This window comes from Drosophila persimilis, unplaced genomic scaffold (assembly GCF_003286085.1).
Source record: "Drosophila persimilis strain 14011-0111.01,24,50 unplaced genomic scaffold, DperRS2 tig00000002-arrow-pilon, whole genome shotgun sequence".
Lineage (NCBI taxonomy): Eukaryota > Metazoa > Arthropoda > Insecta > Diptera > Drosophilidae > Drosophila > Drosophila persimilis.
In genome coordinates this window covers 17,692,863-17,720,815 of record NW_020825289.1, presented here as the reverse complement: position 1 = coordinate 17,720,815, position 27,953 = coordinate 17,692,863, and the positions used below count along the sequence as shown (strand labels likewise).

Sequence of the window (27,953 nt, the reverse complement as noted above, 5' to 3'; positions counted from 1 at the left end):
AAATAATCGTCCAATTGATAAGAACAAATCAAAATATAGGTAGTAGTATAATCACAGTTCGACTCTTTAGATCACAATCAAAAGAGCTACTAATAGATCAACATATTGTATTTCTTGTACGTCAGCCTTAAGATCTCAATGTTAGGACTCTCGTTCTGCTCTTACTTTATAGGCAATATTCGTTCGTACCCTTTTTTGCCTCTCTCTTCCTCGTGTCAGAGAAAAAGAAAGAGAGCTCGAGTTTAAACATGTTCCTTCCACCTCTGACTCATTCGATTGCAATTTTCCATTCAGGCGCATTCATTCCACCTTCCTTGTCTCTGGGACCTTGCCTCCAACCATTCATTAATGGATCTTTTTCTTTGGCTGAAAATCTTTCTGCACGATTGCATTCAAGCTGGAATCGTAATCGGACAGCTCTTTTATCTTTCCCCTTTTAGAGCCAATAACAATAATAGCAACAGCGAACAAAAAAAAAAAAATACCTTCATAAATATTCACAGAAAATTGTTGTTTCTGTTTCTGCTGTTGTTGTTGTTGCTGTTGTTGTGCAAAGGTGTTCGACTTCACACACATATAGAACGCTATCGGAGTTTCTTCTGTGTTGGTGGGGCGTTTGAAGAGCGCGTGATGATGTCACGTTCTAAGTTGGATTCGTTTTCGACGATTAAACGTTCGTTAAGTTGTGTTTGTTGTTGTTATACTCTAACTGAGAGTATGATGATTTTTTAGAAATTTTTGCAATAAATAAGAATACATATTTATATGTCTTTCTCAATGGTATGAGGATAGGATGGGAAAGTGTTCTGCTGCTGCTCTGCCCCTACACGTACGGTGTAAAACAGTGTCCGGCACCAATACAATCACATTTTTCCGTTGTCTGGTGTTCCGTTGTGCGTGTTGTTTACGCACACAACTAATCAGATAAATTTCATAGTATTTGTGGTGAACACTGCTATAAACTTGATGGTATAAAGCCATAAATATTGCCAGAATCTGTCTTTCCTTCCGGCATAACTCAATCAGATTTCAATTCATATCAGACTCATCTTTTATTGATTCTTAGAAATCGTCTGATCGTAGAATAGGGTATCAGAAGATACGGCCACCCAAGCAAACTCCCCTCTCTCTCTCTCTGTCCCGCTTTTGGTTGTTGCTGGAAACATTAAGAGTGGCTTATTTGATATTTGTTAATGTTTATTTTTGCATTTAGTCATTGTCATTGATTAGCACTCTTAAAGATACATATGTCATACGCACACACAATGCACAATAAAATGGTCTTTTTTCAGTGAAGGACGTTCTTTTGTTGTTTTGACCATTCGCAATCGCTGTTGATAAGAAACACACCGACGATTCCAAACGATTTGCCCGATATAAACTATGAACTCAGAAACAGACTGACAGAAATAGTTATGAGGGAATGAAGGAATGCACCGCCAAAGCGGAATTCTGATCGTATCTATGACAAACTCGCAGCGCCAACGGCGCCAACAAATTAGTCTGAATAACTATTCAGTATCTTTAAAAATCAAACACAAAAACCACTCACGAATGTTTACAAAAAGTCAATAAGCTTCAAGCTCGTTTTGAAAGGCAAATGAGTTTCGGTTTGAAATTCGAGGAATTCTTACTGTTAATTTTGGCAAAAAGTCGTCTTCGGATGACCGCAATGCTATGATGATGATGATGATGATAGCCACAGACGCCACAGAGAAACCTCATCACCAGAAACCAGAACAGAACAGACCAGGCCCCACTCTAACCAGTTTTCCACAAATAAACCAAGTTACCCAATTATTTTTTTCTGGGACCTAACTGAATCTCTGTTTATTAATCAATTTTGGGTGCTGTGCTGGCGAAATGTTCCCGTCGCCCCCCAAGGTCAGGGCCTGGGACCCTTTTATTTGATCACCGTTTGATGTGCCAAGAAAGGTGTGAGTGCGAGTGTCTGGGGCCCGCGACCGTCGCGGGTTTGTTTGCCCAAGAAGTGTCAACAGCTTTGTGACTGGCGGAATATATTATATTTGGGAATAATTAATATCATTGTTGGTTAGCCAAAAGGCAGGGAGACAGGGTCATATCCCTGGTCTCCGCAATCCCTGGTGAATGTCAAATGCATATAATTAGAGGGGGAACGTGTATAATGTAACCTTCTATCGCAATGCAATCAACCCCGGTGCTTGAACTTCACTCCACTCTTTGGGTTCGGGTTGGCATAATATGAATGCCAGTCTTAAGCAGCGGCTCATCGATTCCAAATTAAAAGAGCTTGCACTCTGCTAAAGACCCTATTTCAAAGAACTTTTTGAGGTGGAACTTCCCTCGAGAGAGGGACTGAATGCAGAATGCGGCCCCTAATGGAAGGCTCGAGAAATCTTTCGGCTCCATTCGTTATGGGTTCATGAGGGCCTTGAATGTGTTCGATCACCGAAAAGTTTTGCATATGTACATAAATGATATATAATCCTTAAACAAGTTCGTATTCTGTCTGATTATATATTTGACCCCTTAAACCAGTTGAGAATCATAATACAATGCCCTGTAACTTTGTTTTTAGTTAGCAGCGATCGTATCAAAGAGCAAGCAAAGAGCTTAAGCTGCCAAAAGTTGATTGCCATGACCTTGACCCTTTATAATTCGCTTCCAACTTCTAAGATTCCGAAGCTTCCGTCATAATTGTGTGAGGAGTGAAAAACATGTTTTCGTGTTAGTTAAGCGCAGCGCAGAAAATCATAATTGGAATTCAGCTACGGACTAGAAACAAGCCAGATACAAAAGATACAAAAAAGTGTTTAGAACCAAGCAGGCAAAAATTTCAAATGCAAATGATTTCCGCTCAAGAAATTAATAATAAATCTTTTGGACTGTTAGAGCTGGCAGGGGAACAGATACAACATATGCTTGGAACATGTATCTTTGCTGGTTAGATTTTAGCAGGCAACAGGAGGTTAATCCTCCATCTGAACAGATATTTAACGAAACGAACCAACGAAACTTTCAACTGGATCATGCCTTGAGGGAAACGGAATCGGAAATGGATCCCGTGGAAAACTCTATTTGTGCCGACTTACGCATTATGTCCCAATCTTCAATAAAATGATCCCAAATGGACATGCTACCTTTGAACTGGGTGAGGGCATCCTCGTATCCGCCCTGCGGCTGTGGCTGCGTCGAAGAGTGCTTGGCCTTTTTGGGCGCGGCCGGACTTCCTTCGTACAGGGGAGAAGCTGCTGCTGCTGCTGCTGATCCTGTGGCACTTCCCACCGAGGATCGGTGATGGTGATGATGATGCTGATGATGGTGACTGTTGTTGTTGCTGCTGCTGCTGTAGATCTCCCGATCGCGCTGCTCCCGCTGCGACTGATGGAAGTCCAGGCTGCCATTGTTGCCACCACCACCGGGCGACTCAGAGATTCGGGCCGGAGACTGGCTGCTGCTTGTTGCATGGTGGTAGCTCTGGTGGTGGTGCGATGTCTGCCGCGAGCTGCTCCGCTTCATCGAGTTGGTGCTCTGCTGGTGCGGCTGCTGCTGCTGCTGCTCATTGGGATCGAAGCCGAGGCGATCTTTATAGTAGGAGTGCGACGTCATCTTGTGGGTGGCACAACATTAAAAGCGAAGAACAGACTTTCCCCCGAACACTTGATGTATATTTATAAATTTTTAGCACGTTTCGGAGTTTATGTATATTTGTGTGTGTCTGCTTTGCTTTCTGTGGGGTGTGCGGATGGATTTTTTGTACTGCTTCGTCGGATGGCACTTTGGGATTTTATTTTTATTGCCCACAATTGACAAACGGTTGGAATGGATGGCTGGCTCTTGTTTATCTGCGGAGTTGGAGTTTTTCAGTACACTTCAGTATATATATATATACATTTTAACGAGTGGCGATGATTCAGACGAAACGCTTGGCGTACTTGAACGTGAAATCATCGGCACAGCACAGCTGAAGGCAAATGAGATGCAACTTGCGATAGATCTCCCGAGGCGAGTGCAAAAAAAAAACCCAAAAAATTAAGTAAAAGTTGTCGCCGGCTGCCGCTTGCCGCTTGAGGAAGTGTCTTCTATTAAACTATATATCTACCATATACCCCACTATTTTGTCTTTGCGTTTGCCGGCATTTTGTTCCAATTGGCCAAAGGCCAAGAAATAAAAGAAAACATACTGAGCGAAATGTATCTGCCAGATACAGAGAGAGACACATAGAGAGGTGCATTTTGTCGCCAAGAGCCAAAGGGGCTCTTGAACTGTCTCTGAGCTGGGGCCAGAGATACACATGTACACTATGTATCTGTCGGATTCGATAGAGAAACGACCAGAAGAAGGGCGATCGAGATTGAAATCAGACAAAAGCTCAATGGCTTCACTTTTTCTCCTTTCTTTCTGCATTCCGAACAAACGACAAAAATGAAGTTAAACTTTGATTTATTTTTGGGTTTACTTTCATTTGCACAACTCTCTTGTGGTCAAAAAGAGGTCTTCTGCTTCCCATGGAGTTTGCTTCTTTCGGCGAATAAATATAAATAAATGAATGTGGCAGCTGCGGGCCCAGGAGACGGGTTGTTGCTCTGATTAGATACGCACACCGTTATATGTATATACACCTAGTATAAGACATATGTATGTATATATGTATGTATATCTGGGAAGACACATTTCATTTCTGGCGCTCATTTTTCATTCAGACTTTTCTGTTTATTGTTTTCTGAGTTTCTGCTTTACTTATGCAAATTATGCAAAAGTTTTGCATTTTGGAGTGACAACCAAAATGTTTTTTTCTCTTTTGACTTTAGGCTTAGTTTTAGTTTTTCCTTAGTCTTTCACTTTTTTCGATCACAAAATCGGGGATTTCCCTTCCAAACTTCCTCTCTTTCTTGCGCCACCTTCTTTTAAAGTTTTTCCAGTTTTTGCATCTTTCACTTAATAATTTTCACTTGTGTTTTGTTATTGTTGCTGCTGCTGCTGGTTCCGTGTGCAGTTTTCCATTCACATGCAAAATTTCACACAATAAATTCATGGAAAATATTTCTCTTGCACTTTTTTGAACTTGGGCTGTTTTTGTTGTTGTTGTTTTGTTGTTTAGGTCTGTTCCCATTGCATTTCACAACACTGGCTGGCACAGTTATGCGGGAACATGTTGCATTTGCTTCTCTTTCACTCGTTTTAAGCTAAGCCAAAGAGCGAGCTAGAACTATGCCTGGCATGTGCCTGTTCTAAGAAAACTATGTGAAAACTACAGGTACAAATGCCGAGGGAGATAGAGAGTGTGAGAGGGAGAGAGTGCAGGGCGGAAAGAGAAGAGATCGAGGCACGACCTGTGCATGCGTTTGGCATGACTAATTTGTCTCTCTGTCTGCGCGAGTAGCTCTCTTTCCAAAAGGAAAACCCAAATCAAACACAAACTACTACATTATTTCTGTTATTTTATTGTGCGTGCAGCAGCGATCAAAAGCGAGAGACCCGGATCGCCCCTAAAGAGCAATTCAAGCTCACCAAAAAGACACAAAAACTGGTTATTGAATGAAAAGCCAGCCGACAGCCGACAGCCACCAGCCAAACAACAACAAAAAATGGCAAGAAAGAACCACAAGTCGGTTGAAACTTCTTGGACTGCCTTTGGGTTTTGGGGGATGGGATGGGATTTGTCTGTGTGTTTGGTTCAAGCAAATATTTCAAAAATGCAACACAGCTGCTGCTGGAAAGGACCGACTGGCTCGGCGGCTTCCAGCCTGTTCACTCGCACTCCAAATTCCCGTTTGCATTTCCATTCCGAATTCCCAGCCGCAAAGGAATTCAACTTCTCGTTTTGGACGATAAGCGTCAGTCACACAATTTAGCCATTCATTTATTTGTATAGTGTTTTGTTGTAGTTTTTTTATTTCTTTATTTTCCACCAAAGATAAACACTGTTTTTTTCTACAAGTGTTGTTCAATAATTCAATGTAATTGTGAATTAATAAGCCTCTTCCACTATTCGTTTTTCGCACTGAATTCTCACACACACTCGCGGGCACAGAGGGAGAGAGAGAGAGACGGAGAAAACTAAGTAGTTTTCTTCGATTTCTGCCTCTTTTGCTCACGTTTAGGGCCAAGTTAGACAAACGGCAGGCGGTGCTGATGCGTGTGTGCGTTCACAAATTTACACACACACATTCACACATCCACGTTCACTAGATTCTCAATTTTTATAATTTTTGTTCGTTATTGCGGGACACCAACCGCTCGGTATCGCTGCTGAAAGTGGAATGCGCTCAAGAGAGCAAGCGTTGAGTTGATTGAGGCAGGTGTACTCGTGGCGGCGGCCTGTGTGGGAAGCAGTGATGCCATTTTGGCTTATTTTAAAACCAAATAGCTTGAAAACAAATTTAAATACTTATAGCCTGAAATCTAGCTTATTTAAAAGTTCATTTAGCTCACTTTGGCTAAAAATAATTTAGTACAAAACAATTTTTTTTTTTTTAATTTTTAGCGAGAAGTCGGACAAAAATCATATTTCTTGTTCGTATTTTTTTTACAAATGTATGGTAATTATTCGTTAATAAATTTTAGTCACACTACAGTATTGCACATGTTTGCACATTACAAACAAAAAATGAAATTAAGGAGTGGCTACGCAATGTGCCAACTGATCCCACAAAATCGTACTGCTGCTTTTATAAGGCAAAAATTGCGGCCAAGTTGTGCGATTTACGCTAAAAAACATATTGCGTCCAATACAAGCATGGCACAAACTAAAACAATACTTTTTGTTAGAAAGTCCTCACAAACAGAGATGCAGGAGGCTTATGGTGACTCTAAAAATCTGGCAGCACTGGTGGGAAGAGAGCGCGCGCGAGAACGATCGGGTCCGTCTCTCTCTCTCTCTTTCTTTAGGTCTCTTCTCTCTCGCACTCCGAGTTTGAGTGGAGCTACTCTGCGGGACTGCATGAATGACCAAAATTGTCATTGAGTGTGCAAAATGGAAAGAAATTCCTCATATTTGGTCCGAGTATCTGTGTGCTTACGAGCTTGCCCTGCGTTCGTGAGTATGTGTGTGGTTTCTGCGGGCCAGAGGAAGCCGCTTAGACGGACATCACATGTGGGCTTGTCGACCAAAAAGACAAACCGCTAATGGTCATGGCCGTTAATAAACAGAAAGCCCTAATTTGGCTGTGGTCTTTTCTTGTGGTTTATTAACAGAGCCGAGCCTCAAGCAAAAGAGAGCACAAAAAAGATCTCCCCGGTTGTAAACAAATTGCACTTTTCTTCACATAAACAAAAACCATTAAAAGAAGAAGTAGAAGAGCAGCGACAGCGACAGCGGCAGCGGCAAGAGTAAAAATATTTATGTGTAAAAATAGTAAAAGAATCCATAAAAATGTAAAATGCAAAAGATTAGTGAGCGCCAAAGAGTGGCAGAGGGGGGAGCGAGAGAGAGCGAAAGAGAGCAGGGCAGGCATTGAGTTGAGTGGCTATTCCACGCTCAACTCGAAGAGCGCCCGCAGATCAGCTGAGCGTTGCGTGAGAGCGAGCTTTAAAGATGCAGTTGACTTTGGGGTGGGTTTTGTGCGGCGGCGGCAATCACAATCTGGTTATGAAAATGGAAAGTTGAATTCCAGCTGGAACTTGAGTCAAGAGCAGCAGCAGCGAGCCGACAGGCAAACAGCTGTTCCAGCTTCATTCCGTTTCATGTCTAACGGAAATGAAAGAGAGGAAGGAGTCCAAAGGGGCGATCTCCACATAAACTCATATTCGATCATCGGGGCGTGAGTCAGGCCTGGGACTGGACTGGAGTGTGACTAAGCCCCGCACCACAGTAGTGTCCATAAATGAGTGTCGGATTTTTTTTTGGCGTAGGCTTAATGCGACCAAAGCTTTGCTTTTTTCGGCTCTCAAACACACTCACACACACACACACCGGGCATGGCGAGACTGTATGCATGTACGTGTGTGTGTTACGCCTTCTTTTATTTGCATGTCTCGGTCGCAGTCGCAGTCGAGTGATTCTTGTATCTAGATAATCCAGCCAGCCCCCTCCTTTCTGACAGGCCACTTCCTCAAGTGGCAATACACTCGTAAGACAATCGATATTTGCAAGCGAATTAAAGGCGTATTTTTCACCCTATTTTTTTGTTGTTTCATTGCAGGCGGGTAATATGATATTGAACAGATGTTCTCCAAGGGATCTACGAACCATTCAAGAATATATCCTACAACTTTAGAATTCCTATAACCAGCATATTGAAAAGATGGATCTGCATGGGCATGGGCATGGGCTTTGCTTCCTTTCTGTTTTATCGCTGTTTTAATTAGTAATCGGAAATCGCACATCGTTGAGCTGATTTCTAATGGGGTGGAATGGTGGCTTTAATTGCCAGTTGATTGCTTATGGTACTTTGAATGGACTTCTGACACGCCATTTGCGTGTCAATCAAAGTTTTCCGATTCCAAAAGGGATTCCGGTTCGGAGTGGGACTCTAACTATTACTAAGCCACTCTCTGCCCACGACGCTTACGCCCACAGCTTTCGGAATTCCGCCCGTCCCCGTCCCCCACCAGCATCCGTCTCATACAAGCTCCGCCCCTGAGGCTCCGCTCTGCTGCCAGACAATTTCCCGTTTGGCCGCGGAATGCCGGCAATTGCAGTCGCAGAGGGCGTCGTCTACACCACAACTCCCCACACCATCGGCAAAAGCACAACGTCATGTGCTCCATACAGTGGCCTCTGTGGATGGAGACATTATCTCTGGCATTAACTTTGTGCATTTTATATTGCGAAACGTCCCAAAACGAGAAATGTGTCAATGTGGAATTTTGTCGATACTTTTTGTGAACTTATTGAACTGTCCAGTCACAAAGTAAATACAACAGGAATGTCGGTTGTGTGGACCTCCCAACAACCACTAAGTAAACAATCAAAAAGTGGCCAAGAGAAAGCCAACTACAAATACCCTTAACACACGCTGATTCATCGAAAATCGAAGACAGGACTTTGGAAGAAGTATACTTAATTAAGGCTGAGGTGAGGTTTTGGTCAAAATACAGCAAATCCAAGAATGTTTCAAAATCAAGATACTCTTCTCTAAGCCCATAATTATTAAAAAACATTGGTATTTTCCACCTAATCCATACCAAGGGGGAAAGACCACTGAAAGACCGCTACCCAAAACTATTTTATATAATAGAGAAATATTGGTTTTAGTTTATTTATAATTTTTAATTTTAATTTTATTTTTTTTTTAAAGTTAGTTGGATCCGATTACATCCGATGAACAGAGAATAACAGCTGATGTTTGTTATATATTGAACCGCAAATTACCATTCACATGTGAACGTGCACAGTGTAAATGATAATGTTTTGCTTCGCTTGTTACTTTGATAAAACATTACTGAAGGGATTTTGCTGAAAGAATATATTATAAACAGGACGTGTCAAGTTCTGCTCGATTAGATAGTGGTGTATGGATACGTATATTACATCGTTTTCCCGTCTGTGCTCTGTACAAACGAGGGTGGCAAACAGAATGGAATATGGAAGATTCGTGTAAGTTGCACTCCAGCTCAAGGGTGCCCCGTGCCCCCCCTTTCCATTGTGGCAGTGGACGTGGCAGTTGTGACCCAGTGACTGTTGTCTGGGGATCCAGTAGTTACTGTGTCCCATCCCATAATATTAGCAAACAGGTTTCCCCAGCTGTTGTGGGCGTCCCATACTCAAACATTGTGGGATTGCGATTCGTATTCGTATTCGTTTGTTGTTTAGTTTCATTCGCGTGTAATGTCATTTAAATGATTTGCTGACAAAGGCCAACTTGTTTCACTTTTGCAGCAGTGACGTCATGGCCACTCCACCCACTCCACACAGAGAGAGACAGACAGACACACAGAGACAGAGAGAGACACGCAATCGCTGGCTGAGATACATTACTATATATAACAGGTCATAAATATCTATAAACTGATATTGAACGCAGTGCTCTGAGATCATTGCAATTTCTGTGAAAGTCAAGTCCCCAACGCCTTGAATGGAAAAAGTGAAATAAATAAAGCCACTTGTGATCCACTCCACTCGCGATGTGGTAGCAAAAAAAACATTGCACAACATCTGCCGGCGGGAGGGGAGTATCTGTATCTTCCCTCTCTCTCGCTCCCTCCCGAAGACAAAGTATCTTGACCTCGTGGACTGCCGGAGTGTGCTGCTGTCGTGGATCGTATCGTCACTGGCAATTAGTAGCGTAATTAAATATTTGTGTACAAATAATTTGTGTGTAGATACATTCCTTATAGATTTTATTTATATTCAAGTGCTTGTCGGTTCTTGGCTTTGATCCGAACCCGAAAGCCTTATTTCTGTTTCGTTTTGGAGTTGACAAATTGACACACAAAATTGCTTATCTTAATGACTCAGAAGAGGTTGTCGCAGGGCCAGAGATAGGCAGATACATTCGTAGGTATGTACGCGTACAGATAGGGAGCGTGTAGGGGAGATGGAGATGGGATTTTCGAGTGACAGAGAATTGTCTGGGAAAGGTGCCATATGGTGTACGGTGGACGGTGTAGCCTTGGGGGAAGTACGAGACGAAAAAAGCCGTTTCGAATGCGAGATATTTACTGCAGGTTCGTGTGAATATGATTCACGAGTGTCACCTGCTATTTTGGGAATACAAGTAATGTTACAAGTATTATTAATGATTCGAAATAAATATTTTCATGAATTGCCTTTAATTTCCCACATCATGCACACGACATGCATGCGGTTTTTATTCCCGGGCGTGTAGAGGGAGTTGTTTAAACTATGTATTCCTCTGTCCACACCCAAGACACGATCCTCAAAAAGATCATAACTCAACGAGAAACGAACCCTATCCTACATATGTATCTATAAGAAGCTCGCATTCTCGCACATAAAGAACTCAACACGCGACAAAGTAGAGAAGCAAAGCCTACAAAAAGCAAGCCAATGCCAATCATTATCAATATATTCAGAGGTTTCATTGGTTTTAGAGTCATTCAATTCCAGAACACTTAAAAATGTCATAATTTAAGACGAATAATTACTGTGGATACATGGGGGAAGGGAAGGAACAGGGGGGCAACATAACAAACGAGAAATGCAAATTGAATTGGAAACTAATTAGAGATATCTAGACAAACACAGGGGCCACAGGCGGTACGTAGAATAACGATAGAGATACACACAGCTGGAGAATGGAGAATCGAGAATCGATATGGAGACACGCATACATAACGACAATTAAAAAGCCCAAAAGGCCAAAAGGGAGGCACTACTAAAAAGAAACAGAAGCAGAAGCTCAGTTTCGGCAAAAGAGAAACAGAGGAAACAGAGAAACAGTTATCAGTTTTCAATTAACAACATCGTGTTATGTCGGTAGGCGTGTATCTGCGTATCTGAGAGATACAACAGCCAAAACCCAAAAAAAGAATGCTCCCAAAAAAGAAGCCAAGTGCAAGCGATACAAATACAACCTACTCGATAAAACAGGGGCGACAACTCTGGCAAAAGTTCTAATTGCTTCCTAGCGGCAACTGTACTTCCGGTAGGCGAGGCCTGTGTTGCCAGGCCAGCTCGTAATTTGCCCATTAATCGGAATATATACGTGAAATGTGCACGTATGGCGTGTGCCCAGCATATCTAATCATCTCAGATACAGATGGAGAGTGTCACAGCACTCGTATGTGTAGAGGGGGAACTGTAAAGATTTATTAATGAAAAATCTCTGTGTGTGTTTTCCCCATTGCAATCGATGCTACTGCAGACTGGGGATTGGCCCGCCCTCTTAGCAGTTATTAGCAGATCTTCGCCAAACCCTAAGCCTTAGACTGCTGCCAGATCACACGACACAATGATAATAGACTCGCGACTCGAGGGAATGCCATGGCCGAGAATTGCACAAAACACATGAGTTTTGAGTATATATCGATAATGTTAGGTGAAATATTAATGCATAAGTGTATTTCGATTACTTCCGATTAGGGATCGGTACAGTTTGAATAAATATCGATTACAATAAATTAAATGACAATGAATATCGATCATTTTCGATAAGTGTCGATTAACACATCGATGCTCTACTTGAGTTTCGCTGATAAGGATTTTTTTTTGGACTGCTCCAAAGTTCAAAACGCCTGCCCACCGCTGCCTTAGACGCCAGCGAGTGGCACTTCGATAGCGATTGCGATGTTTTTGGGCGCGAGCGCTTGTCTCATCAATGATAACACATATCTAAAAATAAATGCTGTCGAATGCCGTCAAAATAATCCAAAATCCAAATCGAAAATGGCTCGATATTATAGCTCCAGCGACCAAACAACCCAACACCCACTTAAACTTTGCTTTGCTTTGCTTTGCTCAATTCCCAAGATCGAAGACCAAAATTGGTTCACTTTGCGCAGGCGTGCCCACAAAAAGAGAGACACAGAAAGATTAAGTGAGAAGTAGACTTGCAAAGTGTTTAAAAATACCCACGAAAACAATTGTGAATAATAAACTATTACGAAAACCCGAGTATGTATTATTTAATCAAGGCATTAGCACATCTTTCAGCTGATTCAGCTGAAGGCAGTACGGTTCATCTGCCTCTCGATGCGTGTGGGTGTCTGTCTGTTTACTTGACTCTTGTCGTTCAGTGTTTAGTGATGTTAAGTCATCGAGCCCATTATCGATACTATCGATGGTTGCCTTGGCGCCGCGATAACAATCGATTTTTGGATAGTTTAAAGCAATTTTAAGTGAGAACAGAAAGTTTCCGGTTCAAAATATTCTGAAATGTTGACATTTGCAAACAAAATTTAATGGATCTTCGAATGATCTCATATATTGGCTTGATAGGTCTTGAAGTTACGTGTTTAATTTATATATTTTACTTGTTTTAACATTTTTTCGAATTATTTTTATTTTTTTCATTGTCTTAATATTAAATTAAAATATTAAAATATATCGAGACTTTCGGGGTATTAACACGTCTTATCATCACTATGTTCTGTTGAATCCCATTAACAAGTATTGGACTCATGTGGGTAAGTTTTCCGTTACATGTAGCCAAATTGTGTGCGTGTGTGGGCCAACTGGCTCAGGGCTAATTAAAACCCAAAACTCTAGTCGGCCAACAGCAGGGCAAACAACAAAACTCTATGAAAAAACTTTTCATTTCGCAGGCGGAGTCGCAATTCGGATGCCGGAATGGGAACAGGCGAAATATACATATTTACATATCTACGGATATACGTATACCTACAGCTGCAGATAGACGGAAAGATACTCGTACTCGTACTCGTTGTAGGTGTTGACGGTGTCTGGCTGGGACCACGACCACCCGCCCAATGCCATAATTCCAGACATCAATCTCAATTTATATATACTCGTACTGGCAGATACATCTAGTCATATCCGTTAAGGTGAAACGAGTTTCGTTTTCAGTTTCGTTCACGATCTTGGGCGTTTTCACTTATTGAATCAATTTCAATTGAAAGCAATTACAACTGAGAAGCAAAGAGAAGAGGAGAAGAAGTGCAAGAAGGAAGGAAAGTGGAACTGGAAGTGACAGTGACAGTGACACATGCTCCTCGTTTGTTTCCGAAGCTAAAAGAAAGTTCTAGGACGCCAGAAGATAGACAAAGCAGTCTTTCAGCTTTATTCTGTCGCTGTAAATCTTCTTAGGCCCTGTAGATCTTTCCTTTTGATTTTATCTTCATTTAGCACCTTCATTTAAATTCCAGTTCTCTGAGAGACACACTTGGAACGAAGAATCCAGATCTATAGTCAGGCAAATGCCTGAGACGCACAGGAAAAAGAGAATGCCCGAGAATAGTACAAAAACAAAATACATTTTGTGTGCATGACAAGGCTCATGGCGTCTAGACTCGAGTCTCGCTTGGCTTTTTGGAAAACCGTTGAGTATCTTAAGAGTTGTCTTAAAAGATTCCCTTGACTAAATGTTTTTTTGATTATTATTTCTTTTCTTGCCTCTAAAATACGAGGAGACAGAGAGAGAGAGAGAAATGTACTCTCCTCCTAGAGAGATATACATATGTATATAATATAGATACACTCGTGCAAATGTGTATGGAGGGCACATTCCCTGGGCACAATGCGAAAAGTATTCAATAGGCTGTGCTCTGCTTCCATTTGTTCGCGTACAAGTATCTCAGTTTCTGTACAAACAATGCCCTCAGACTGCGACGGCGACGGCGACGACGACATAAATTTCGATTTTGCCATTGCAAAAAGTAAGAGGAAGGACGGGTCGGTGAGGGATAGTTCTGTGGGCTGTAAAAACTCCGTTGGCGTAACAGAAATAGAATCACACAAGTGACTGGCAGGCCAAAAGAGCAACAGAGAGAGAGAGAGAGAGAGAGATGGAGATGGAGAAATGTGTGGGGAATATGGGTGTGGATCGAGTGGAAGCTGCAACCGTTAAGCTACTGTTACACGACGCCTTTTTCCGGTCGGTATATATTTTTTTAGAATTTATATTTTAATATTATGTATTTAATTCGCCGACTTATCTGGTATTCATGAAAGTAATTTGGATTTTCTTTAGATTTAGAGATAAAACCGAATGAATAGCTACTAAATTTCTTAAAATTTGCACTATTTTTAGCCGAGCAGCATCGGTGAAAAACGGGTCGTGCACTCGGCGATTTGGCGTGGAATGGGCGCATAATATTCTGCTGCTGCCGTTGCTGCTGCGTCGGATGCAAGGCAGCAGAACGAGTGCAAATAGAAAATAAAGCACAGTTTAACAAGCACTGCGAGTGCAATGAACCGTCGAGGGGCGTGGACTGGGTCGTGCAAATAATTGTCATTTGAATGGAGCCATCAGCCTGGCATTGTTGGGTTGCATTACGGATTAAACGGTGGTGCTTTTGGTCTACGGGTTTGGAGGGGGGTTCACTCACCTGCTATACGAAGCACGGCCCGATCCGCCGGATCCAGCTGCAGTATGCTGAGCGGCTTGTCCTTAGCCCATTCGCTAAGGGATTCGCGATCCATCATAATATTTGCCGCACTCCCCGTGGACGCATAGATGCGACGCCGCTGGCAAAGCTGCTGCTCGGACTGATGGAGGCGTGGCTGCAGCCGCAGCGTGGGGCACGCCGGCGATGCCGATGATGGCGACGGCGACGGCGATGCCGGTGACTGGCAGTGGGCGGCCCTACCAAGGATGTGCGCACTCGCCTGCGGGGAGTGCGGCGATTGGGGCGTAGAGCGCGAGCGAACGTAGCTGCGAGGGGACGCCGTCTTTGCAGTTTTTGCAGTAGCTCTTCTGGGAGCTCCTCTTATGTTGGATTGCACGGCAGTTTTAACCTAACTTAGGCTTAGTTTCAAATTGCACAATTTCCCTGAAAGTTGGAATTTTTACATTTAATGTTCACATTCGCACTCGATCTCTCTTACTCCCCCCGACCACCCTCCAGAACACTCTGTGTCTTAAAAATTTCAATAATTACAAAAATTGTACACAGAAACCAATTGTCAATTCTACACTCTTTCGACATGAATTCTACACACTGGTAGGCCCAAGAGTGTTGCATATTTTCAGGCTGCCCTTAAAATCTCTTTCAAAATCCACTTTTCTCGTTGATGGGTTTGTGGGGGAGGAGGGTTGCTCGGTGGGTTTTTGTTCCCCTTATCATGGGGCCTGCTCTCATTTCTCGTTTGTGGGTCAGTGGCAAATTAAGTGGAAAACAACACAGGCAACAATCAACGCTTGCTGATAAAAAAAAAAAAAAAACACAGTTTGAGAGTCACAGAGTCCAAGCTGCGTTTGGAGGAAAGCAATTGCAACAACAAAACCAAGTGAAAGAGGAAGCGGAAAAGTCAAAAGAAGCAACCACAAAGCAAACGCAGATAAGGGCAGCCGCAAGTAAGCGGCTACCTGTGTGCCTATGCGTGTGTGTGTGTGTTTGTGTGTAGAAGTGCATCAGAATGTCAACAAAAACCGCAAAGAGAGGCAACGAGTGAGAGAGAGAGAGAGCGACCGGTTTCTTCTGTTGGCAGAAGAGAAAAGGCATGCGCAAAGTTTTTTTATACCGGAAATAAAAAGGAACAAACAGAAACAGAAAAAACCAGAGAGAGAACGAGAGAGACGCAGCTGTGCAACTGACAAAAGCTGACCAAAAAGCCATAAAAGAAAACAAGAAGAACAAGAATTGTTATTGGCTTTGCCCCGTTATTGCGGCTCTCTCTCTATCTCTCCCTCTCTCTCTGTGTCAATGTCTTCCTATCATTTTGGCTCTGCCGGCGGCTCAATGGCCAATTATCGCTGCTTAAATGTATTATTATTGGAAGAATGTATGATTGACGCGTGGGATCGACGACTTTTCGACTTTTATCAGCCGTAAATCGGAAAAAAGCATTCTTCAGTGGCCGTAACTTTAGATTCGATTGCAGATCGATCGTTTATAGGGGGATATTTAAGGGACTATGGTTTTTGCAGTCTTTCAGCAGATTCTGCCTTGCCAGAATCCTCATACCCTCTAAATTCCAGAAAAACGCGACTAAAGGCGGTACGTGAGCTGGTAGCTCAATCAGATTATCGCAGGCGCCTGTCAAGCTGACAGACGGACGCCCTACCTATCAAGCAGTGCCACATTCAAAAGCAGTGAAGAAACCGTTACTGCCATGCGTGTGCATGTGTGTGTGTGTGCGTGAGTCGGTTTGCTTATCAACAGATAAGCGGGGAGGCAGCATTTTTTTACTTTTTGATTGCGCTCATGACTTGATAAGTTTCGGCCGCTTGAAACAGTTACGACATGACAGGTCTCTCTCTCTCTGTCGCTCTCTGTCGCTCAGTGTGGCTCTCTTTTGTGCCTCATTCCCACTAACGGAACCTGATGCTGATCTAATCGCCTACTACTCCACGTCTTCTTTGCTGATTTACGAGAGGCCTCTCCTTTCCGGCCTGAAGACCAGCAGCGGCAGAGACAGATCCACATTTAGCCTTAATTAAAACATAGCCTAACCGCATAGCACCGCACCGTCTCCGATCGTTTTACTTGCAAATTAGCTGCGCAAATGGAACGAAAATAGCAACAAAAAGAAACAGCAAACAAACAAATGAAAACGAAACGAAACGAGACAGCGATTGCCCTCCAACTAAGCGGCAGAGACGTTAGCACCGCCAGCAGCAGCTGTTGTGACAAGACGGCGCCGGCAATCCGCAATCCAATAAAAGAGACGACGCCTGAAGGCCAAGGACTGAGCTGCCGACAGCCTCCCTGGGGCTGTTGCTGGGTGGGAATGCAACTTTTCTTGAGGCAGGAGGGCCACTAAAGAAATTCCTCTCAAGTGGAGGATTCCTTGCACCAGATTCCGATGACAAGGCAAGAAAAGTCTGAGAATTTCTGAAATCTTTGATAGACTAAGAAATTATCTTAGAGATAAGAATAGAAATATATCCCTTGAAACCATACTCTTTGTCCAGTTGAAAAGACGCCTATCTTGCCTTAAACACCACGATTCTTTATTATCTTATGCGGAAAAAACGCTGTAATAAATGAGTAACCAGCCCTCTTCCGCTGTAATCACTTGTTCCAACTACAAAAATCCAAATCAATAATTCCCTACACTTCAAAACAGACTCGTATGCGATCATCATGCGAATTCATAAACTATTCATAAACTATTCATAAACTTTTATTCGAAAATTCCCCTGTTATCAGTAATTTCATGAAATACCTATTCGACAGCATATCTTTATGAGGCATTGCGCCACTCAAAGTCCCATTTCAATTTGAATAAAACTCGAGCGAGTGCAGAAACCAACTCAAGATATGGCTGGAACGGGGGCCCTTGAGAGATAAGACCTCCCTCAATTGAATTCAGAATTCTTGAATGGAGAAGATCTGCCCTCCGCCATCTGAGGTGTCTCTAGCACTGGAGAATATGCGAGACACAGTCCGCAACGAAGTCAATTAAGCGACAGTTGAAAAGGCAATAAACAGGCAACAGTCGCAAAACAATAAACGTTGATAAAAAATAGGTTCATGTGAATGGAAGGGAACAAAACAAGTTTGACAACGTCATCGCTTCGAAATAGAAAAAAACAAATGGGAAAAGAAACCCCCGATGGGAGGGCTGGGGCGAACTATGGGAACCAACCTACCAATAAGCTATGGGTATTTGTAAAATATAGAACTAAGCCTGCGGCTACAGCAATGAAATCATATTCGGAATGAATTGCATTGATTGCTCCATTAGATCATTGCCTCCAGGGTCGATTTATGGGGATTATGTCATGACAAATAGAACTTCGGATCGGTTCGCTTGTTAGACAAAAATTTGCATGTCAAACGAGTAACGAGTAAACGGGTTCAATTGAATTGATACTCGATTGGGGTCGGTGTCTGTCCGTCCTTCTCGAAGGTCCGCGGATCGGATCTTAGCGGCAGCTGTTCCATTAGTTAGTTTAACACTAATTGATAAATGGACAGCTAGACGATCTCCGACTAATTAGGCTCCCCTTCGACCCATTCTCAAAAATTTGTTCTGTGGGCGTTGCTTGCTGAACAGCGGAACTTTAATTACCGGCCCGGCTCCAAAGGGGAAAGATCAGAGGAGCTGGGAGTTTCAGTCTGATGTAGTTTGATTGTTTGATGGTGTGTGGAAAGCGAGTTGTTGATTGTATTGTGTCTCGGTTATCAGAGATGCCACACACGAGATAGGGTCCCCCGGTCGCATCGACATGCTTTCGGGGTCGGCGATGCTTCGTCTGATGCAACCAGATAACTGGGAAACCATCTGCCAGGCCAGCCCAGTGTGAGAACATTAGCTAATGGAGCGCAACTAAACGACTTTGATGGCGCATCAAATGAAGTGCAGACACCCTGTATACAATCCCAAAAACTTGTCCCAATGCCCGCTTCAAGTAAACTAATTCAACTCTAATGTAAGCGGACACGCCTCCATTTCGCATGCAAAAAGCGCAGTCTTGGAGCCACTTGAACTCCAGCGACCGCGTCACACCCCATAGCGACAGAGAGAGACGGAACACATTAAGATTACTGTTCTGGCTCTCAACCTCAATGGAGTTCTCTGACTGCCAAGTGCATGTCGCTCCCAATAGAAGGAAACACTACAAAAACGTAAAACTTGTCAGACAGCGAGAAATAATAAAAAAAAAAACTAGTAGGAACGATAGAGGAGAGTGTCTCGACTGAGGGATACCCCCGCTACCAGGTGTCTTTTACTTCGGTGTGCAACAACAGTAAACAGTCTCAAAGATCGGACCTAACGGGGTGACCCAAAATACCCGGTAAGTACAGGGTACAGCCACGCAGCAAGAAGAAGATCCCAAACGCTTGAGTGCATTTTCCAGGCCGACAAGCAGGCAACAACCACAACAACAACCCCTTCGAATGATTCTGGCCGAGAACTAGAAAATGTTTGATTACGTTACACGTATTTTCCTTCGAGGGAAATTCAAATGTTCCATTTGATGGTACTGCCGCCAAATGGCTGCGTTTTGGGGGTTGGATTCTACCCCTCCACAGATGGTTAAAACGAAATTGTAAACAGAGAAGCGACCGGCAAAAGAAAGGCAAAGGAAGAAGACATAGAAAGAGAGACAGAACTCGTGTCTGTGAGAGCGCAACTAAGCCCGCTCTCTCTCGCACTCTCTCTGTCTTTTTACCTGTGGTCAGTGTCAGGGCTGGGGACGCATGCAAATTAAACAACTGCGGTAGCGGATTGTGTTTTTAAAAAGTTTTTATTTTACTTCGAACTTCACTGATATAGATTTAAGTAGAGGGTCACAAAGGAATTCCGGGCCAAGGGATTGCGCGATCTTAATATTTAGCTAGACTTTGCGGTGTCGCTGCTGGATCAAGACTGATTTGAACTTTCTGATCTTTGCATCGTTGATCCCTTTCGGGAATCATTTTTCTATAAACATTTCAATTGATTTCGCCATCCCGAGTATTGGATTTCGTCATCCAAAGAGAGAACTGTAAAAGGCCTAAAGTGCAGGATCTGCAGAAAGCCGGGAGTGAGATTGTTTATGAGAAGCCGGGTGTGGGCAAACATTGGTTTTCCATTTAGGCGAGTGTCAAAGATTGGGATTGCGGCGGGGGCGCTTGAGATTGTACATCTTAGAAATCAATTAGGCGGAGGCCCAAGATTGAAATTGTTTTCGTTTTGGAAAGCCAAAGATTGTTTACAACTCGTATAAGAGCTCAATGGAATTGGGTACGTTAACTCCCCCCATTCTTAAATGTTTCGTCCCGATACATTTTGAAGTTCTGATAGAGCTCTAATTTCTTCTGACAGTATTTGAATGTTGCTTTCCACTATTTCTTCTGACGGTATTCTTATTGATTTAATAAGTACAAATTTGGTTAATTTATAGCCGAAGTAAAATAACATTAACAATATCAAAATGATTAAAAATAATGTTGTTAATGGTAAGGCCGTATTACCTAATGTTATAAGGGGATTTAAAATATTAACATTATCAAAAGAAAATTGCTTATCATTCGATTGTATATAATCGACTAATTCAAAATCGCTATATCTATGATGCGATATATATTTTAGAATTTTACCCTTATCATTTATGTGGGTTATATTATTTATTACAATTGTGTTGTTGAATATAAGGAGATACGATCCTAACAAAGTAGTATTGTCTACGATATTTTTGCCTGAAACTAATATGGCACCATCCTGAATGATGTCTATTTCTTTGTTTTTTTCCCTTTTTTTAGTGCAGTTGGCTTTAAAGCCATTAAGTAAATTGGTGAAACAGGTACTCTTTAAATTTATTTGTGCGTAATTGTTAAAAGTTTCACTTTTAAAATTATTCATTAAATAGTATTTCTCCTTACATTCACAAACTTTTTCACTTATAACTAACATTCCATCATTTTGTGAGATGGCTCTTGCATGGTAAAACTTGCAAATATCTTTAATTTGAGGATATTTTATGTAAATGATTATTAAATCTGCATTTCGAATTATTTTAACCGTTGCAATGTCCAACAGATCAGACAGTTCAACATTATGTTTTTCATGCTTATAAATGTCCTCTATTTCGTTTTTATTTAAAATTTTTGTATTGAAAATTTTTACTTTTAAGAGGGTTATGGTATCAACTAAATTTAGTAGGTCAAAAGTTATTAATTTTAAACGATGCTTTCTCAGTATCGTTTCTTCATTGAAGATGACATTCTTTAATGAATTTGATAGCAATTCAATTTCTTTGAAAAATTTGGAATTTATTACAAATTGTTTATTATTATTTCAGTTAATTCATTTACTTTATTTTGTATTTTCAAAAAGTCGTCATGATCAGGGCTGCCTGCTATCCATTTCCAAATGGTACCTAATTCATTTATTCCCCTTTCTTTCCGTTTTGGAACTAATTCTGAAATCATTAATTTTAATAGACTTAAGTCCATTGATATTTCCCACTCATCGTCTGAATTAATTGATTTGTTGACATATTTGGATTCTTTATCAATTATCTCTCTATAAAAACTCAAATTAGTAATATGGAAAAGTTCAGCGTATGTTTCATAAGTGTAAACGTCTCTGTCGTCTTTGAGCAATAGATAGTCACTATGCGTATAGTCAATTACTTCCGCAGTCGTCAATATAACAAAAGTCAGTATTAGTATATTCGCATACATTTTCTGGAAAAAATATTTAATATTTGATGTTATCTTTATGTATAATTCTGTTTCTATTGTTGATTATAATTTTATTCGGTCGATTTTCCTTAACTACCTGCTTTTTGTATCGGGATTGAAGTTTATTTCTTTCCCCGAATTTCTTTTCATAGACTACTTCTCCTATTTTATAATCTTTTTCTCTTCTATCTTTGTTATGTATCTTAAGCATTTTGGTCTGAGCTTCCTTAAGTAATATTGGATTATGTTTGTGTTCTATTTTGTTATACAATATGTCATATGGCATTTGATTGGTCGTTGAATGTATCGTCAGGTTATATTTCAGTGCCGCCCTTATTATTATTTCTGAATAATCTGTTAGATTTAGTTCATCCTTGATGCACCGCGCTATTTCTGTTAGTGTGGAATGTACCCTTTCTACCTGACCATTTGAGGTGCTGTGTCTGGGATCAGCATAATAAATAGTTAAGTTACTTCTTTGTATGAATGATCTAAATTGTGCTGAAGTAAAGCTTGGTTCGTTGTCAGTCATTAATGATGTTGCTAGCGGAAAGTGTTGTAAAATTTCCATTACCTTATTTTCAATGTTTAGTTTACTTTGAATTTCCTTGACCACCAAGTATTTGGAATAAGAATCTATACAAGTTATGAATGTTAGGTTTTGGGCATAGTATATGTCTAAGTGTAATTGATCTCCTTCTTTTGCTGGAATGGGAGCTTCCCCAATTGGAATTTTTACAGGGTGTCTCTGATATTTGTTTTTGTTACAGATCTCACAATTTTTTATATATTCTTTTAATTTTTTGTGCAGGTTTGGCCAATAATACAGCTTAGTTATTTGTTTGTAATTTTCGTCTAGTCCTCTATGGGCTCTGCAATGTGTTTCTTCTACAATTATAGCTTTATCTTCTGAATTTACTACATCTTGAAGGAACTTTCTCGTGAAGAGAAATTTATTTATGAAGTTTTCCTTTAGCTTATTTTGGATAAGGTATAAATCTTCTAAAGTGCAGTGTATTCCTGTGGTTAAGTGAGGCTGAATAAATTCTTTTAAAATGATTAGCAGATTGTCAACCGTATCAAATTCAATAATATGTCGGGTATTTTCATAAACTCTTACTAACTCATGAACTGTGAATCTCCCTTGCGCTAATAGTAGCTGCTGTTTAAATTGGTTTAGAGGCTTGCTAGTCTCTTGAATGACGTTTTCGAAACTACTCTCTGCTGAATGCTGAGTATTTATGTCTGATTCTGATTCTGTCTGGTCGACATCACTATCTGTCATATGATTTATTTTAATCCGAGATAACGCGTCCGCTACTACGTTAGTTGAGCCTGGCTTATAAATGATTTTTGGTGTGAAACTTTCTATGAAGTAATACCAACGTTTCATTTCAACATTTGGATTTTTTTGCGACATTGCAAAGGACAAAGGTTGGTGATCTGTATGTATTTCAATTCCACTCACTCCGTATAAATAATTTCGCAAATTTTTTAATGCCCATACAATAGCTAATAATTCTTTTTTATTAGTAGCATATAATTGCTCGGTTTTACTTAAAGTTTTAGAAATAAATGTTATGGGATTCCCATCTTGCGACAAAACTGCACCTATTGCTATGTCCGATGCATCTATGGTTAATGTGAATTTTTTATTGTAATCTGGTTGTACTAATTCAATATGTGCTATTAAACTGTCCTTTAAATTATTAAATGCTCCAATTGCTGGTTCATCCAGCTGTATTAATGCTTTCTTGGATGCCCTTCGTGAAACTTTCCCATTTACTCCGCTCAGATATTTTGTTAAAGGTTTGGCAATTGTGGCATAATTTCGGACAAATTTTCTGTAATACCCTGTTAGTCCTAAGAAGCTACGTAGCTCTCTGATATTTTTAGGAATTGGATAGTTTTGTATTGTGGAGATTTTGTCTGGATCTGTTTTAATGATATTTTGGGAAACAATGTATCCCAGAAATTTGGTTTCCAATTGAAAGAATTTAGACTTTTCAAGTGAAATTTTCATGTTAGCGTTTTGCAATATCTGAATTATATGAATTAGATCTTTATAATGTTGTTCTATAGTTTTTGAAAATATTATTATATCGTCCATATAAACGTGACAAGTTTTCCCAACTTGTTCTCTAAGTATATCGTCCATTGCCCTTTGGAAAATTCTGGGAGCGTTCGTCAATCCCATAGGCATTCTTAGAAATTCATATTTGCCGTTATTTATGGAAAAAGATGTTTTTTCAATATCTGATTCCCTCATTAAAATCTGATAGAAACCTGACTCTAAGTCAATGGCCGAGAAATATTTTGCTTTACCTAAATTGGCAAGGATTACTGAAGGATCTTGCATAGGGTATCTATCCGGTATAGTGTTTTCATTAAGTTTCTTAAAGTCTATTACTAATCTATGCTTAGGAGTTCCGTCCTCATTTACTCCCTTCTTTGGTACTACTATTACCGGTGAATTATATGGGCTTTTACTAGGTCTGATTATACCTTCATCTAACATTTTACTTATTTCGTTATTAACGAAATCGTTAACCGAATAAGCGTATGGATACTGCTTGCCATATACCGGTCTATCGTGTTCAGTGTTAATCTCTCCTTTTATATCCGTTCTGAACGGTAACTGTAAATTTATATTGGCATGGTCTTCTTCGATGATAGATACCATTTTCTCTCTGAGATTTTCTAAATTGTCCTCTTTGTAGGTTATTGTGTTATACAATTTCATTTTTTTCAATTCAGAATTTGCATAATTTTGAATGTCGGATATTTCTACGACGGCGCGTTCAGGATTTTTGCATCCCAAACTTTTAAATTGTTTATTGTCGGATAATTCAACGACGGCGTGTTCAGGATTCTTTAATCCCAAACTATTCGAACTTTTAGTGTCGGATAATTCAACGACGGCGTGCTCAGGATATTTTAATCCCAAACTATTAAAACTTTGGATGTCGGATAATTCAACGACGGCGGGCTCAGGATATTTGAATCCCAAACTATTGACGGATAATTCTTCGTCGGCGTGCTCAGGATTTTTTGATCCCAAGCTATATAAACTTCCTTCTACCTTTACTGAATCGCTTTTCATTTCTTTTTCTTCTTCAAAATATTTTTTTATTATATATTCCTTCAACGGAAGGATGGTTTTTCCTTCTATAAAGGTTAATTTGTTTAAAGAAAGGACCTCGTCATATATTAGTTTCTCCTCATTGTCTTTATAACTTAAAGTCCCCTTTCCTGTATCAATAACCGCTCCGATTTTCTTTAATAGGTTAAATCCTATTAGTAAATCTGCCTCCATTCCATCTATTTCATAAAACACTTGCTTTGTGTTGAAAATTGTTATATTATGGAAATATTTAATTATTGAAAACCCATTCACTGTAGCAACTTTCTTATAGATTGGTAATTCATTTTTATTGTCGTAAATTCCTTTTTTTATATAACAGGAAGTTGCTCCCGTATCTATCAAAACTTTTAATTCTCTGTTTATTTTTTTGTCTACTCTTTTTAGGTAGGGCAGACCTACTTCGGGGGCTGATCTAAAAAATGATCCTCCTCAATGTTATTTATCCTCATTGCTTTATTAGCCGGTTGTTCCGACATTTCGTTTAGTTTTCGTTTCTGCGCTGGATTGTCGTTAGACTGATTATTCGGGACTACGTTTGCCCTAAAATGCTGGGCTTGGCTATAATTGTTATTATTTCTCCTAAAATAACCGTTAGTATTCTCCCGATAATTTCTATTGTTATTATTTCCCCTGAATTGATTGCTGTTCTGTCGGTTCCGGATTTGTATAGATTCGTCTACCTCCATTGGTTCTGGGGCCTGATTTTGTTGTCTATTACCCAAGAAATAGGGTTGTCCCCAAGACATGTTATTCCTCTGCAAATCCCTTTTTTGGTCGAATGGTGAACTGTTAGTCCTAGGTTGTCGTTGGTTGAATCTTAAGGTATTAAAATTATTATTCCCTGAATTTCTGGGACCGCTGAATTGGTAGGCAAATTGGGCCCGAATGTTATTAGATTGCAATTCCTGTACCTTTGCTAAGGCATTCGGTAAATCTGGGGGATTCAATGAAAATAGGATTTCAGCAATGCCGCCGTTTAGGCCAGTGACAAAAATGCGTAAGGCATTGTCTCTAATTTTTTTATTTGATTCCTTGGTGATCTCACTGTCCTTTCCGTGAGTCATTATTGTCTTATTTATTAACAAGGTCATTTTCTTGTTAACCTCGTTATAGAAATCTATAATTGAAAGGTTCCCTTGTCGGAGAACGCTTAATTCCTGTTCTATTATGTAAATAGGTCTCTTGTCACTGTAAACAAAGTCAAGCCGTGAAAGTATGGCATCAAAATTTAGAACTGTCCCGTGGTTGGTCAGTGCGTCATGTGCTGGTCCTGTTATTTTGTTTCTCAAAATTGTTAATGCAATATAATATTGCTTACTTCCTTTCTTATATAACTTCACTGCAGTTTCTGCAGCTTCCCTCCATCCTACATATTGGTTTAATCCACCATTAAAAATTGGTAGGGATTCTATTACCTTCAATGTGGTGTCGTCTCTTATTGTCTCGTCTATTGTTTCTGCCTGATAATCCGATACCTGATCGGATTTAGTTTCTATTTGCTGTTTTAAATTTACAATTTGCTCTTGTACTTGTGAAATTTGAAGTGCTATCAATTGTTTGACCAGATCTGCTGTGAGATCGGTCCTTGCTTGAGAGTTAATCATTTTTAGTTTTTCAAAATCTAAAGTTAGCTGATCCACTTTTAATTTTTCTTATATGTTAGTTTTTATAATCTTATATATCCTAATTGAACTTATATATTTATTAATACAACTCTTGCTCACGAAATATCCGGTAGGGGTCGTCCTTCTTAGTTTGGCAGATCTTCGAACGGGTCTTCCTTCTTAAATTTCTTTGCTCAGCTGGGTCTTCTGGGGGTCTTCCTTCTTTGGCTTCGCTGATCGTTTCACTTTCTTTGTATTTTGGTTTTGTCGGTTTTGTTGGTTTTGTTTTTTTAAAAACTTTGGGTTTCTTTGGTTTTTTTTGTATTTACGAATTGCCTTGATTAGCTTTTTGTTTTATTTGTATTTTGCGTTGTATTTGTATTTGTATTTGTATTTGTATTTGTATTTGTATTTGTATTTGTTTTTGCACACCCTAAGCTCCGGTTTGTTTCCTTTTTATCTCACTTTTTTTTATCTATATCACACAGTCACTCCGCGTTTTTAATTTTGAAGGATTTATTCCATTAATTAATTGTCCTTCGGGTTTCGGCACGACGCAACACTTTTATCATTCGGTGCTTTTTAGACAACGTCGCCCCACGTTGGGCGCCAATTAAACAACTGCGGTAGCGGATTGTGTTTTTAAAAAGTTTTTATTTTACTTCGAACTTCACTGATATAGATTTAAGTAGAGGGTCACAAAGGAATTCCGGGCCAAGGGATTGCGCGATCTTAATATTTAGCTAGACTTTGCGGTGTCGCTGCTGGATCAAGACTGATTTGAACTTTCTGATCTTTGCATCGTTGATCCCTTTCGGGAATCATTTTTCTATAAACATTTCAATTGATTTCGCCATCCCGAGTATTGGATTTCGTCATCCAAAGAGAGAACTGTAAAAGGCCTAAAGTGCAGGATCTGCAGAAAGCCGGGAGTGAGATTGTTTATGAGAAGCCGGGTGTGGGCAAACATTGGTTTTCCATTTAGGCGAGTGTCAAAGATTGGGATTGCGGCGGGGGCGCTTGAGATTGTACATCTTAGAAATCAATTAGGCGGAGGCCCAAGATTGAAATTGTTTTCGTTTTGGAAAGCCAAAGATTGTTTACAACTCGTATAAGAGCTCAATGGAATTGGGTACGTTAACTTGCACGCACGTTTTTAATAGGTGTACGTGTATGAGTAATACCCTGCCGGATTGAATGAATGACAGACAGAACAGGAGGTGGAAAGCAACGGCACATGGGATGTTAATGTCGTCACCCACCACTCGAAAAATGTTGACCAACACACCCGTCAGCCCCGTTATACATATATCGATTTTTTTCAAGCGCCGAAAGATAAAACTCAAGCATTTGCTAATTAGAACAAGTCTTTGTACAGCGACTAAGCATTTAAGATAAAACACAAGGCCAAATATGGATGGAAAGAACCAGTAGGAGGAGGAAGAGAGAGTCAGAGAACGGAACAGATAAAGAGATCGCTCTCCGCGGTTGTTCTTCTCTGATTAGCAGCAAAATGCGTCAGCGGCACACATCATTCTCACAGTTTTATAAACAAATTATTTAATTTGTTTACCCG

The 27,953-nt window shown here is 40.5% G+C and overlaps 1 protein-coding gene across 4 annotated transcripts in view; it reads right to left on the bottom strand.

Moving 5' to 3' along the window:
* Positions 1-15,008, bottom strand: part of LOC6592336 (dystonin) — a 69,366-nt gene extending 54,358 nt beyond the window's left edge. For all 4 annotated transcript variants that reach the window (XM_026985071.1, XM_026985072.1, XM_026985073.1 and 1 more), the window contains exon 1: positions 14,897-15,008. In XM_026985071.1, coding sequence (XP_026840872.1) covers positions 14,897-14,993 — 97 coding nt within the window. In that variant the 5' untranslated portion in view covers positions 14,994-15,008. The remainder of the gene's footprint in view (positions 1-14,896) is intronic.
* Positions 15,009-27,953: the final 12,945 nt, after the last annotated feature.